This window comes from Mercenaria mercenaria, chromosome 7 (genome assembly GCF_021730395.1).
Source record: "Mercenaria mercenaria strain notata chromosome 7, MADL_Memer_1, whole genome shotgun sequence".
In the NCBI taxonomy this organism is placed as follows: Eukaryota; Metazoa; Mollusca; class Bivalvia; order Venerida; family Veneridae; genus Mercenaria; species Mercenaria mercenaria.
This window is the reverse complement of record NC_069367.1, coordinates 85,994,534-86,011,150: the sequence shown is the minus strand read 5'-3', so window position 1 is coordinate 86,011,150 and position 16,617 is coordinate 85,994,534. Positions and strand designations below refer to the sequence as shown.

The window sequence follows — 16,617 nt, the reverse complement described above, 5'->3', positions numbered from 1 at the left end:
TAGAAAGCTATGTATCAAAGTATAGATCCCACTGTAACAAAACGTACAATATTTAGGGAACCCTAATTTTGAACTGCAGTAATATGGGTTAATATGGAAGACAATGTCTATGCATATAGAGTGACATATAATCCCTACCTCTGGCCCGACGGTATAGTATGCCGGTGTAATGAAGTATTTCGACCCCCATAGAATAACGACACCCCTGTCATTATTCTATAGAAAATGTGACTCCTTTCCTGTAAAATATTGACTCCCCTTATAAAAAAAACTGACTCCCTTTGAAAACTCTATAGAATAACGACCCCCGGTCATTATTCCAAGTAAAATACTGACTCCCTAAAGATGACTCCATTCAAATCTTATAGAATAACGACCCCGGTTATTATTCTATAGAAAAGTGACTCCTTCCATGTAAAATACTCACTGCCAAAATTACTACATTCGAACTCTCATACAATATCGATTTCCGGACATTATTCTATTTAAAAAAGTTACTTTTTTCGTGTAAAACACCGGCTCCTAAAAAGACTTTCGATGATAATATCTATTAAAAAGTGATCCCCACCAAACCTAACGGACAATTTTAGTAGATCTACTACTCTAATACCCTCCATTGCCGATAGTTAACATTTTGATTGTACTACTACTACTGGTGCCGCTACTTCTATTGCTATTACTACATGTACTTCTTCTTCTTCTTCTACTACTACTACTACTACTACTTCCACCTGCTTCCACTAATACGTCTTGTACATCTACCTCTTCTTCTCCTGCTGCTGTTGTTGCTGTCACTTATTCCTCTGCTGCTGATGCTGCTACTGCAACTGCCACTACCACTGCCACTACTGCTGCTGCTACTACTACTACTACTACTACTACTACTTTCTATTGTTGCCGCTACCGTACTTTACTGCCACTGCTAAGTATTGCAACTTCTATCAATACTAAGTTCTATGCTAGCAGTTTCTTGTGTAGTTTTCTTCTGAAGAATTACTTCATGCTGAGGTTTGCAGGGATTATTGACACTGGTGTGTTTTGTGGACGTATTGTGAATTGTTATTTTCCTGAAAAAAATGTATACACCAAAATACAGCGTCTAGAAATAGAATCCCTTTTCCCGTTGCGGAATGCTCTGATTTCTGTGTCAAGTGATGGTATCTTGGGCTAATGGTCAAACGGAAGGACGGACGGACGGACAAGGGCAAATCTATATACCCCCCTCCTCCGAGTGGGGGCATAAAATGCAGCAATTAGGTCTTAGATACATGAGTTATCACTAAATTTGACCAAATGACCGGGGGTCGTTTTTTTATGGGAGTCAATATTCTTGGTGAAGTTCAGTTTACTTCACGTGGGGGAGTCATAGTACTATGATCTGGAGGTCATAATACTATGACCGGAAGGTTCCCTTTTTGTATAGAATAATGACCGGGGATCATTATTCTATGGGGGTCGAAATACATCATTACACCGGCTATGGTGAGCTCAGGGCGCTCTAAGAGCCCGACATAATGGCAGAATCAAAAGCAGAAGTGATGATAGGAATAGTAGCCGCAGAAAACCAACTCATTCCGATTGGTTGCAAAAAACGGATCTTCAAATAGCAACAGATATTCAAGACTCACCAACGACAGCCCATGCATGTACCAATAATGGAATCGAGAAAATCTTTACTAAAAATAGCGACATGGATGCTACTTGTATTATGGCAAGTGGCTTACGACCACAATTATTTTAACTATAAGTTCTATTTAGACACTGGACACTATTGCAATGGTGCATGCATCCAAACCCTCTTAAAATATCTGCACTCAACAGAACTTTTCAAGTGAAAGAAATCCAGCCACATAAAGCATTGGGTTGACCGGCTCTTTTTCCATTTTGAACTAAATCACATGCGTACGAAGAGTACTCTCTAGATGGCCGCAAACAGGCTAAACGACCCTATCAAAAAGTCATGTTATGCATGTTCTGACATTCTCATTTTGCCAAAGTTTACATGTACCTATTATTTCATATCTTCTCGATTCAATTATGCCATTTATTGCAGGTCTTTTACTAAAAAGATCACCAATATTCACAAACAGAGGAGCTATTTTCCGCGTAACCACTTCCTGATTGTCATCTAAGAGCAAAGAACTGCGATCTTATGCCTAGTGCTAGCTTTTTGAACGAATTGCTATTGAAAATAAATTAGATATATGTGGATAGATATATCAGTGAGCACTGGCTTTATAATTTTGATTTAAAGTTTTTAAACACAATTAATAATAACTTTTCAAGCTGTGGTATATGAGACCCAAATTTAGACATGCCGTCTAATAGACGAGTAGGGAAAGGTGGACTTGCAATTATTATGGAATAAACGCTTTAACAGTAAGATCGCACTTATTGAATTGTTCTCTAGATGTATAATTGGTGTTGAACTCATGATAAGCCCAAGAAAATATCTGTACATAATATAGTTATTTATACCATGAACAAATAATAACATTGGCCAGTACAGCAGTACAGATCTGCTACAGACGAAATTGATAGAATTTTGTGTAGATATATTGACAAGGCTACACGATATGGTAGCTTTAGATGCTTTACCATTTACTAAGGGTACCATTTTAGTTGTGCGTCGCATAACAGCACCAGACAAACACTTATTGATCATAAATTGATATTAAAGATAATGTCACTAATGTCATTTGTCAAAATGTCTACTCAGAGCCGAACACTTTTTTGAAAAGATATACTGAACAGCACACCGAATGAACTCTCATTTCATCATGTTTATAAGGACAGTAAATGATTTTGATAACTTTTTGTACATCCTGGTTGCATAGAATTCTGTTCTGGGAATTTATTGAGATACCTCAATGTTACATAGACCTCTGCTAAAACAATTGCACAAAACAAGTGCAAATTGTAGTAAGAGTTTTTAACAAGTTTTCGGAAAATATTCATTTTTTTTCTCCCACTGTATTCTGTTAATAATTATGTCCATTCCTATATCAAATATTCCTGTTTTATATTAGACGTATTTAGATATATCACATACTGGTAGTACTTTAAAATGACATATATTCTGCTGTTTTTTTTTTCAAGGGAGGGCCCCCGAGATAATGTTGTTATAACTTCTAGCCCAACCCCTTATGTATATTTGCATTGGCTTGTATAAGTATGTGATTACAATGTATAAACATATACAAAAAATATGACTAAACTGAAATCGAATATTTATAGAATCTAGATTATGTGTTGAATCAAAATTTGCTTCTTCACATGTAACACTTTAGAATGTGTATATATGTTGTTTTATTTATATGTTTAGTCTTCTTTTCTCTTTTTTCTCTTTTTTTTGCAGAAAGGTAGACCCTGGGAAGGCTGTTGATGACAAATTCCTTTCTATCAAGCAAGAAAAGTAATATCTTACATTTGTATTTTATCTATACCATACTACCACAGATAATATGATTTGAAATGTTCCAGATAGTTCATTTGGAAACCGATAACTATATTCTAGTTTAAATGGGGTGGTTGAGGTCGCTGACTTCAAATCACTTGCCCCTCATCGATGTTGATTCGAGACTCACTCGAGATGTTGAATTCTTTATGTGAGGAAGCCATCCAGCTGGCTTACGGAAGGTCGGTGGTTCTACCCAGGTGCCCGCTCGTGATGAAACAATGCACGAAGCGGCACCTGGGGTCTTCCTCTACCATCAAAGCTGGAAAGTCGCCATATGACCTAAAATTGTGTCGGTGCGAAGTTAAACCCAACAAAATAAATAAATATTCTAGTGGACATACTGTGCATATCTGTTTAAATAGCTATTTGATACTTGGTAGGGTTTGTGTTTGCGTATGTTGTCCTTTATTTGCGGCATCGCTCATAATTAATTAATATTTATTAACATGATTTTTTAATTGCAATATCTAGAATAAAAATTTGAAACTCATTTAACAGTATTTTAATCAACATTTTTCTTCCGTCCATGCGTAACCAAATGGTTTATTCCTAAAGAACATTCTTACACATTAGTTCAAGACATTTTCCTCTTCTACCTCTTTTCTTCACGCAGAACAAACCATTTGACTGACATGGTTTATATCTGCACATTTCAAGTCTTATAGCCTGAACACTGTACTTCTTAAAGCTCATGCAGAACTGTGTTTATACATTCGATTTGTTTTACACAATTTTGTGTTGCTTTTGTTACTTAAATATTCCATTTTATCAAGCATCTTCTTGGTCAAATTTTGAAACGAATCAAACACACCCTCAATTGAGTATTGAATGGCGGCAAGTGTTTTGGTCCAGTGTCAAGAGTTATTCTTTATTTTTCAGTGTGTCCGCTGGTTCGCTCGTTATGGTAATGAAGATATTAAGAAACATATTTGATTGTCAGTTTAACGATTTTGAACGGACTGTTTTTCACCCCATAACTGCTAAAAATGGAGGTAAGTGTCAAATATTTTATCACAATGTATGCAGAATGAGAATCATTGGTTTCATTATAACTTAGATTTACCATAATTTTATGTTTTTGTTTTACTTTAAATGATCTGGTATTTGTTTCACTAATGTTACAGCCTTTCTCAGAGGGGAGTGATTTTATTTACATTATGTTGTATAACTTGTTGAAAATAGGGTAAGTGCGAGGTTGGCCTGTCCTTAACGCGTTTAAACTCCAGTTTTCTTTATATATGTTAATGACCGTTCTAAGACGGTGCCCCTATTTTCAACTTGTTTTCTGTCCGTCTTGTATATTGTTTTGTGTATGTTGTCTTGTTTGTTGTTAGCTTTTCTTTCCTATTTCCCTCGCCCCCCCCCCCCCCCCCACCCCCTCCCATCCTTTCCCTTGCATTTGCATCCCTCTTCATTTACTATGAGTAAGTTATCGTGCCCACTTTGATTTTGGCTGCCGGAATCCTTAGGCGGTGCCCGATTGTTTTTTCCTGTTTATGTGTGTGCGTGTGTGTGCTTGTGCGTCTGTGTGTCTTGGGCGATGCCTACAGTGTTGATATATCTTACTTGTCTGTTTCTTTATGTACGTGTGTGTGTGTGTGTGCGTGTGCGTGTGCGTATGCGTATGCGTTTGCGTGTGCGTGTGTGTGTGTACTTTGTACGTGAGAGTCTGCGCTGCTGCGGTTTACGTTGTAGGGTAACTATGATTAACGAACAAAGCATTCCCTTTTTAGTATTCATTCGTGTTCCACTTTTCCTCTCTCTCTCCCCCCCCCCCCCCCCCCCCCCCCCCCCCCCATTCTATCCCCTACCCCTTTCTCCCTCTTTTCTATATTTTGCATAAAATTAAAATGTACTTGTTGGATTTGTAAAGCAACCTGTCTATAATATTTCCGTTACGGCTTTTTTTTTTGTGTGGACCTACTTTGCAAATACGTGGCTCTGTGGCTATATTTGTGGTGCTCAGTGCTTCCAGGTAATCTACCATCTTTTATGCTTTGTATATTTGAGTAACAGTTAATTACCAAGCATTACAGAAGTGACTTAATCAAATTGTTGGAATAAAGATTTTTAAAAAATGTTGAAAAATACATTAAACACAATCATTATTTTAAATCTAGAAAATTTTAATAGTCAACAGTGCCAACTAAACGTCCAGTTTAATAGTTGCATAACTTATTCATACATTGTTTACGTACACATTTTAATTTGTGGTATGATAGCCTACATACTACCGTCTATACTCACAAACAAAAGTTTATTTTTATTACTTCATAAATAATATGCGTTATTTGCTCATAAATTCAAATATGACATTTGGACATAATACATTGTATATATTAAAAGTGGTATAAATGACGTTCCTTTTATTCAAAGAGCATAAATCGAGAGAATTATGTATATGAACAATGTAAAATAAATTAAACTCACTATAAGCATCCAAACAACCAACTACGATCAATTATTTAAAGATGATTATAAATTTGAATAAAAACATTGGCTACTATTTTGATGACGTAATGAATCGATCCAGTCGTGAAACACAGATTTGAAATATGGCAATATGGCTTAAAATGGAGTTAAAATATTGCATTTATAAAACAAAATATCAAATACAGTGTCAGTGAACTTTTAAATGAATTGTTCTTTCATAAAAAATGATCAAGAGCAAGAGGTTATATCATTTTCTTCAACATCGATTTTCGTATGCATTAAGAAACAAATACTAGTATGATGTTTTTCTTCAGCGATGGTGGTATGACTGGTTTGAATTCTAAATATATCTTTAGCTATATGACTTATGGGGGTTCTGGGGCAAAGACAAAAATATCCAAATATTAAGGCACATAAATCGAATTTGGTCTGAGTTAAGATTGAAGCCTTTATTTTTAGAAAAACACAGATAATAGTGCATAATTCGCATCATTTCATTTTGAAGAACGTCCCCTAACGGTACTTGCATTTCTCACGGAAAACATTTATTTTCTGCTGTAATATAGATGTAAATGGTCCGAATTTATATTTCCCATGTATGTAAAGAAACATTATTCCGGAAGTTGCAAAATATTTACATATCGATTTTAAACACATATTTAAAGATCTTACAGTAGTATTCAGTTTCAAAACGAGAGCTCAAAAGTACTAATCAATTTGCATATCTCTTCTCATATGGTTTTCGTCCCTTCATGTATCCTTCTTCAATATATGTTCTTTAAATCGATGAAATACAAAATTATGTGTTCATGGTGAATAATTAAAATGCAACATCATAATGCAACTGCGAATATCTGTCCTCATAAAAGCCGGTAGATTCATTTATCTTAAATAATAATAAAACTTTTTATTATAAAACGAAGCGAATGCCTTTGCATCAGACGTCTTGTTTAAAAAACATATAGGTATAAAAAGATTCACGTTTAAAAGCATTTCCTGTATGCATTTCTCATCCCGTTAACACATGTTTATCGCTTCATTTCTGTATATGTAGCGCTTCCGTGTCATATACATTGTAGTTCTTTGTCTTCCACTTAATACACTAAAATTATCTCGCATACAGTACATTCATAGTAATGAACTATTTGAAAACGTCGAGGAATTTGAACGGACAGTCCAGTCATATGTACACTAATATGATAGTAATTAATTATTATTATTATTTTTTTTTTTTTGGGGGGGGGGGGGGGGGGGGGGGGGGGGGGGGGGGTGGTGGTGGCGGGGGTTCAACCATTTTCTAAGAGGGGTTCATATCAAATCAATTATAATTTCAACGATGAATTACCGTATACATATTATATTTAAGCTATACAGGAAGACAAAGTTTCCAACAGATTTTCGGAATTTCATCATGTCATCGTAAAGAGATTCTATCGCAGGTCATGGTGTCTTTTTACGAGATAACATTATTTATAAATTATAACAATAACCATTTTTCGGCGTATCTGTATAACATGGATTTTGATCTATATTGTGTAGTAATTGAGACACGAAACAGGTGCGCGCTGAAATGATAACCCATATATTACTTCTTAAATGAGATTGAATATCAGAAGGCACATACTAAACAGAGGATATTTAGTAGTTTTATTACCTAAAACTTAAATGATTTATTCGAATTTTAAATTTTTCATCATTGCAAGAGAAATCAAAAGTAAACTTATTTCCCCGTGGTGTATCCCGCTTACAGAAGAATGAGATGTGGCTTGCTTGTCAGTGTAAGTGGTTTCCCACTGTACGCGGTTTATACACCCGGCACATTTATGTTCTTCTTGAATGTAAGGCAGAAAATTTAACAATACTTTGTTACTTTTTTACAAAACTGAGTTATTTCCTACATCGTTACTAAATATAAAAACAATCAGCATTTATGGAAGCTCTCTTAGCCTGCAAATGTCCAGCTGACTTCTTGATTTTCTGCTCTAACTTTTATTGTAACTGAGATCTTAATCGTGTAATAAGAATTATGGGGGTCACTAGTAATTCAAAAACTTGTATATCAGGTTTTCAGTTGGTTAAGCCTTTTCTCTTTTAGGTGTAAAACAGGGTTTTAGTACCTAGCGCTCACTTAAGGAACGGCTTTTAAGTCTTGCTTTCAAGCTTTAATTCCTTGTATATATTTAGCTTTCAGGCTAAAATGCCTAGACATGATTGTACAGTAATGAAGATTTAGATGCAGCAGTTTCCAAAGTAAAAACTAACTGTATGTGGGTCGAGATATTGTGCTAGTGTTTTACTTATGGGGGATTCTGCCCCAACAAGGAACTACATGTTTTTCAGACACAGGACGTCAAATCATTTTGAAATTCGATCACTAAAAGGATACCTAATGATCATTTAAATTTGCTGCTTAGTTGAAATAATTACAAATGAATTATTGTTCATAGATGCATATTCAAAACTTTTATGTCTGTAGATCCTGTTTTATTCTGATTTACCCATGCGGCAAACATTATTATCTCTACGCCGTTTGTCTTTTTTAATATTTTTCTTGTTTCGATGCAGCTGTTGGTGACAATAAAACTTTGTCTGGGAGCTGACTATTTTTGAGACTTTTAAATTTGCTAATGAATTTTTACTTGAGGAAGGTGGATCAATATACAGCTGAACTCGGAACATCAGAATTTTATATGATTTCCTTAACAACTGAACAACAGCGGTTTAGAAAACCTAATTATTCTGTAAGATTTTTATTGCGTGTGCTTTTTTTCAAACGAACACTTTGAATTCTTGCAAGTTGCCTTTTCTTTTAAATTCGATTTTTATACAGATTGACGTGTATTGATATTTGAATGTTTTACCGTCCTTAAATATCAACATTCCTTTTTATAGGAAAACCGATACATGTAAAATATTGGCACTTTGCCAGACCTAACGATCATTCAACATGTTGCTCCCCTGCTAAATGCAAATATGTCATGAAAGCTTAATAAGAAGCAACAATGAAATGGTAAATTAGAACTATTTAGTTTCAAAGATAATATTTGTATCATATCAAGATAGAGCTCTGATGGTACTGAAATTTAAATTCTAATAAATACTATCTTCTTAAACTAATTTTACTAAACTTTTATCCGTCTTGTCTACATGTTTTAATTTGTCTGTGCATTGTTTTTGTAAATGCCAACCATTGACATATCCATACATACATTGATGAAGGTTAACGTTTCCGAGATACTGTGCTATTGGAATTTCGTTCTTGTTAAGATGTATGTCACCGTTACCTCTAGTCAGATAAACTAATGCTATTACTTTTTATTGATTTACATCTCTATATGTATCAAAATATTTCTCTTGCAAAATTTGTGACGAAAGAGATAATTTCAATTTTGTTATTGAAGATTTCCATCATTTAGATAGAAATGAACCTCGAAATACATTTTATTGGATATACATTTCTCAGTTGGTGAAAGTTTCGTGAGTGTCTAACCATGCTGATGACCCATTAGGGTATACAGTATAAACTCCAAAAGTCTGATTTGAAAACATTACTAGTAACCATAAGACCTTTTTCCGACGAAGAGCAGCACAACCTAATGATTATGCGGATGTTTGTACGGACGTCTTAAGATTTTAAGTTACAGCATTTTTTCAATTATACGTGACAAAATATAAAGGTTTACGTAAACCTGGCAGTTGACTGACTGTTTCATGTTCAGTCCCATTACAGATGGCCGTTCCGTTTCTGTGAAAAGAAAGGTGATGGCCTCGATGAAAGGCAAATATTAAAGCCGGTCTTTTTCTTACTTTTTTACCTGCAATGACACTGAATGCATGCTTTAAGTTTTTAGGTGTTGTATATTTTTACAAAAGCACTGTTTTACGTTACATTTAGTTACATCTTTTTCCGATTCACTTTTATTTTTGCTGAACGTTTGGAATAAGATGAGAATTAAGAGTGTTTTTTTTTTTTTTTGTTTAAACTGACCCCCCAAAGTAGTGTTTCGTTTTGCGTTTATATTTGACTGTTTCCTTAGTTTTGACTATGTATGCATTTGTATCATGCAAACAACTATACTTACTTTTTGGTGCATTCTGTTTGAGGTGGCTGTGTTCTTTGTACATGGCCTTCCCAACTTGACCTTTGTAATTGTGTGAGTCATTCGTGGAAGATAATTATTTTTGTAACACAGCTGATCATTTTTCAAGTTATAGGGCATTAAGATAAGTAATATCAACATTACATTTCAAACATGGATATTGAAATGCACTATGCATTTAATGCCTAAAAGTACTACTTCTGACTGTGTTTTGTTTTACATAGGTCCCAGCTGGAGTCAGACGCATTCTTGCATAAAAGACAAGAGGAGTTCTACATTATGTCTACATAAGTATATTCCCCGAAAATGTCAGAACGCTACACACCGTGTAACTAAAGTACTGAGGCTGTCAACCGATCTGCTGGCAGATATACTCCTTGAACGTGAAAACCTTAAGGTCATTCATCTGTTCAGAGATCCTAGGGCAATCATCAATTCAAGAATTGAGACGAGATGGTTTCCATTACAAACAGAAAAGCAAATTATTGAGCACGCCAAATCTCTGTGCAATAAAATGCTATATGACTTCGAAGAGGGTCAAAAGTTACTAAATCATTTCCCTGATAGATTTAAGGTCGTTTACTATGAAGATTTAAGCGAAAATACATTCAATAAATCAAAAGAATTATTCAAATATTTGGGTATGGATTTAGATGAACATAAATTTCCGACAGTGAGGCTCTTAACTGCATTTAGCGATTCGAAGAATCGAACAGAACGTGAGAAAAATACAGCATTCTGGTGGAGAAAATCTTTAAATTGGGACATTCTGCAGAAAATAGATATTATATGTGAAGGTGTCTATAGAGCACTTGGATATAAATGTTTGAAAAACGTAGAAGAATATCAAAATATGTCACTTTCAACTGTTGATATACCAAAAGAGTACTTAATTGCATAGGTTTAAGAACATTTATCCTAAGTGATAATTAGTGTGTACATTATCCATGAAAATAAGATTGCTACAATAAATATTACTTTTTATATTATCATCAATATCATTAATACTGCCTTGCATGGAGGTAGATACAGTTTCATATTGACTGAAGGGCAACATTTGTGGTATAATATTTGCTTAAGAAAAGAAAAATCAATTCATAACATTTGAGGCGATTAATCATTTTGTCTACTACAGTGCTTGGATCTTAAATACCATATGATTTCATTACTCTTTTTTACAAATTTAACTAATAATATCATAAAAGAAAACTGATAGCTTTAATTGATAACACATTTGCAAGAAAAAACTTTAATTATCTGGCATGTAATGCAAGTAGGACATTTTTTTTCAGTAACAGTAAATTTAACAAATACATTCTATTGAGTTTTGATCAGGTTTGCGAAGCGCTAAGGTTTTTGTTACTACATAACATATTTATCAAGTTTTAAATATGGACAACCTATATTTTTCGGAAATAGTGAAACACATTTATCGAAAACAAGTACAGCTTAAACAAGACTAATACCTTCTATTAAGAAGTGTCAGTTTGGACTTAAATTTAACAATTTTGAATAGTGATCTAAAACAAAATATATATGATAAAAGAGACTATTTCATTTTTAATATTGTCAACATTCCCTACCTTTACGGAGATGTCCCTCAAGCGACATCATACGGTGTATATATTCCGCAAAGTATTCGTTTTGCAAGAGCTTGCTCAAAGTTAGAGCATTTTACTGATAGGAATCGTGATATCACCAACAAATATTTCAACAGTGTTAAATAAAATGAATCAAAGTTTTAAGAGACGGCCACAATAATATCAGACTAATCACCTAAGCCATCTCTATATGCTGAAAGAGAAAGGCTACAAGTCATGTATATGCAGAAAGTAAGATGCAAAATACAATTTTTATGGAAGTGTCTAGCTGTCCAGTAACCGGACATGTATCATGCGTCTGGCCATCAGGTAGCCACACGTAAAGCCTATCCGCTTACGATTTTTAGACGTACTGTAATCAATTTGTTATTGATAGTGTAATGAAAGATTTGATTATCATCTTATGTCTGCCTAACATAGCAACATTTACCTGAACATAAAGACAAGGCTTTATTTGGACCAAAATGTCGATATAGTTTGTTCTTTCAATAACAGTTAAAGCGGAGGTGTGACTAATTTTATAATGGCGAAAGGATTTGAATGTATAAAATAATATCTGACATGTTTCATGAAGGAATTGCTTTAGCATACTGGCATTACATTTATAAATTTATAAATGGTACACTTAATATCTACTACAAAACAATTGCTGTCTCGGTACAACAACACAACTGAAATATCTTTAACCTTTACCCTGCTAAATTTCTAAAGTGAACTGTTCCATCATTTCATTTGGGCAGTACCACTTATTATTCAAAGGAGTGTTATATGAAAATTTACTGACTGAATAGCGAACAGTACAGAACATGATCAGCCTGCACATCCATCTTTGTCTGCACTGGTCGAAAAGGCAGAATCACTTACCGCCAGCAGGCTAAAAGTTAAAGAATGACAGTAACATTCTTCGCAGCAGCGTTTATAACACAAACATTGATTACATTAAAGAAAGCAACGTAATGCCTAAATAATAGTAAAACATTTTTCAGTCTTAAATAAGTTATGTACTGGACAGCTAAAACACCACCCATACAGAGCAGGCTACGTTCGGTTACCTGACGGCTAGACACTTCCAATTTCTATTTACAGTCATTTGCTATCATTTCAATATTAGCTATGAAAAGCTATATGAATAATTAGTGGCCAACTCAAACGAATATTTAAAAAACATAGGAACAGGAAAGATATACATTCTAAAATACCTATATTTCCTATATTTTTCTTACGATTTCTTGACTCTGTTTCTGAAATGTCTTCAAATGCAGCTATAAGCAAGATGAGGAGCATAATTGTCATAGGATCAGGTCACCAGAATTTGATTTTTTTTCTATTTTTCCTCGCTACGCACATGTTCACTTCTGTTTATTTGTTAAAGGTTATTTCGTATGGTATACCTTTTTAGTTGGCCTTCGCTAAATGCTTAAAGTGCATGAGGCAGAACAGCCGAGTCTGCAAGCGTCGGATTTATGGGTTTGTAAAGATAACGATTCAACATTAAGTTTTACTTAGTTATTTTGCTATACTACAGTCCAAACTTATTAGAGTTGTTATTTTCCTTTATTATGTATTATTCCATTTATAAGCAAAATTCCTTAAGCAACCATAAAAATGCAAACACACCGTTATTTTCGTATGTTTTCGCGTCTCTTACGGAAATGAACGAAAACAAAGGTGCTCATTGAGGCGCCAAGGATTGTCTTCAAACTGACATGCAGTAATGACATAAGTACGGGAGAGACTTTTTTCAAGAGAGATTTTACCTGTCACAAAACTTCAAAAGCACATAAAGTGCGGTAATGGGATCTAAATAACACTTTCCATTTTATTCCTACCAAAATGTCAAAACTACATCCACAGTATATTTTAAACGAAAGCTAGCGTTAACGTAAACTACGCTAAATGAGTGTTCTTTAACCTGTCTGCCATTACGCAATCATCCGTGTTAGAACTTATTCAAAATGCACAATAATTCTTTTCTACAGTTTTGATAAAATATATGAGAGTGACATAACAGTCGCGTTGTTAAGCTTTTTTTTTAAATTTAATTTCAAACATCTCTTTAAACTTTATGACTGAACAAGTTCTGAACGATATATTTGCCACTAAACGTTTTAATTTTTTGGTTAACAATCTGAAGTGTTTCCAGAATTTCAAATCTCGCGCTCAGTATAATATTCTTAGACAAGTAAAATATTCATCATAAACGTCTCATCTCTTCATATTAAAATAAATATAATGTACATCGGTTTTTAATTCAGCAGTCCTGTATCAAAGTATGAAAATAGAAAACTAACTGTAAATCTGGATTTAAAATTATCCAAATCTCATAGATTATCCTAACTGAAATATAATAAAACATATCAATATAATTTACATTATTTCATATTAGAGTTGCCGAATATTTGAAAATAATTATGTAACAGTGTATACATGTCTCATCTGTGGTAAATGAAAGAAATGGTACTAGCTTATTGTTTGATTGAATGTTTGAAGATCGAACATACAGACATACTCGATTTCATTCCTAACAAATGACCACTTTGTTTTCAGAATGATTGGTTTTGCACGAGAGCATGTCTGTTCGTGCACATGAACAGGCCTGGCTAGAGTAACAGAAAAACGGTAGACATGCAAAGATAGACCTTCCCGCGAGATGTTTATCGTTCTCACAGTTTTTTTTTTTCAAAATATATAGACCCTAGGCAAACCGGCTTTAATATTCCTTAATTAATATTCCTTAAATGCACAGTATTTACGTGACAATAAAATTCTACAAATGACATCTGTTATTTATGAATACGGAATAAAATATTGAAAGGAGGCTCCATTAAAAAGCAGAATTATCAGTTCATCAAGGATATCTTTCAAGCTGAAGTTGCCACATTATGAAACTTAAATTAGGAATTTTCGTTTCTATAAACTATTTAAAAATGTCATATATAGAAAAAAGATGGTCGCGCCGGGAATCGAACCCTGACCGCCGCGGCAATAAAGAAGTTTTTCGCTGTCGTTACCAATAACGCAATGAAGGGTTTAGTGTTTAATGCGCGTGTAATATACAAATTTCATCGTAAAAAATAGTTAAAACATCCAATTCTCATGTGTTTCCGCAACATTATAGTCTGTCAGTATACGTAGCATATACACCATTCATTTCCATATATCTAAAAAAATATTATATATTTTTTTTTGTTCTGGTCGGACGATCTGGAGGCCAGTGCCATTTTTAAGTATTCGTTTAAAAATTGCGTTATTTTTAAATTTTATGTTAGCCCTTAGATTGCATATAGTTACATTAAAAATAAAATAATTTAATTGTGTCAAATGTTTAATCACCCTTTAAATTTCATTGTATATTACAATATTGTCTGGGGATAAGAAATATCCGGTCAGTGTTGTTTCAAGCCGGGTCATAAAAATTTGTTACCCCACTTACTACAAGTGATAGGTACTTTTATGGTTTTATGGTTTTTGCGTTGTAATATACATATCACTTTCCTTCTTCTGTCTTTATATCGTCTTTTTTCTTTCTCTCAGGGATTTAGTTTGTATGATTTTTACACTCATGTCATAAATATTATGACAGACGGAGGAATCAGTACAAACTATTACCCAGCCTTAGAATTAACAGTAATAAGTTGTCGTAATAGACATGTTAATAGAGTTGCATATACTGAGTGAATATCGAACAGTAAAGGTCTGGCCCAAATTTCACGAAAAAACTTAAGGTATCATTATTTTTACTGGGGTAGGGGAAGCGCAATGGTAAATAGATCGAAATCTTAAACGGTGACACCACCCCCAACCCCACCCCCCCCCACCCCCAATTTTCTCCTTTTTCATTTTTGGAATCGATAGTGAATGGAATTATGTACGCTTTTTCAAAATTGTTCAAAAACTATCGGGCAGTTTCAATAAATACAGGCGTCTTTACGCAAAATTTTGGATGAAACTCGACGTCAGTTTTACGTGTTTTGCATTCAAAATCGTTTGCCTCCAATGTGACGTCTAATTAAACTTGACAAATTATATATCATTGGAGAGATAATTTTAACACAACCAATTTTTGCCGTATATTTTTGTTGTATATAGAAACGCTACTTAGAAATCCTGTTAAGTACATCATTTTGCGCCCTGCTGAAAAAAAGACGTTTGTGGTCATATTTGAAGATTTTACAGCTGCAAAATGAAAAAAATTAAAGAGAATTGAAAATAATACCAGTCAGTAAGAAATATCGTCAACTTTAATTTGTAAAAATGTCGTAATGGTCCGTTGAAAATCGATCGGTGGCGCATATTTAAAATAACAGACTAAGCTGAGTAATTACTTATTTTTTGTACATGTATGGTCCTGAAAGTAAATGTTTGTTTTAGATGTATAATATATAACGCTTTTTAAATATGTTAGATACCGTATTCATATTACTAAATATTACTTTTATTTGAAAATAAATAAAGTATTATATACATATTCGACTTGTTCCGCATTTCTCTTTAATATTAATTTAAACTTCATTCAAGTACATCGTTTAGTAAACCGTTCGCCTGTAAATGCATCAGATAAAATTATAATGACCAAAGCTATTAGTTATCGATTCACCCCACCCCCACCCCACCCCCGTGTTACTACAACACTTAGTACGGAAATCGACGAATTGGATTATTTGTTCTACTGACTTTTATAATAGGTAAAGCTGTCCCGCTTTATCGGTTGTAAAGATGTTACTAAAAGTTGGTAATGCAAAAGATCTATAGTATGTACGTATTATTTTTATAAAATTCTTAACACTTTCAGATTAATAATCAAATTCTACATAATATGATTTTTTATTATTACCAACCTGTTTTGATATAATATCTTGAAAAAATAATATGCATCACAACCGCTTACATATTAGTCTAGGAAAAAAGCGTTATTTTGTCAGTTAGTTTACCGGTACCCATTTTCTAAAGATAAAAGATTGTAATTATTAACTTCATGAATGCCTTCCTGAGATTCCAGTTTTCATCGAATGAATGAATGCAT

General features: G+C 33.8%; 1 protein-coding gene across 1 annotated transcript in view; it reads left to right on the top strand.

Annotated features, from left to right (window-relative positions):
• The window catches only part of LOC123543351 (carbohydrate sulfotransferase 1-like), a 44,670-nt gene extending 28,539 nt beyond the window's left edge, over positions 1-16,131 (top strand). The window contains exons 6-8 of the mRNA XM_045329431.2: positions 3,359-3,415; positions 4,340-4,452; positions 10,218-16,131. Coding sequence (XP_045185366.2) covers positions 3,359-3,415; positions 4,340-4,452; positions 10,218-10,894 — 847 coding nt within the window. The 3' untranslated portion in view covers positions 10,895-16,131. The remainder of the gene's footprint in view (positions 1-3,358; positions 3,416-4,339; positions 4,453-10,217) is intronic.
• The last annotated feature ends 486 nt before the right edge of the window (positions 16,132-16,617 follow it).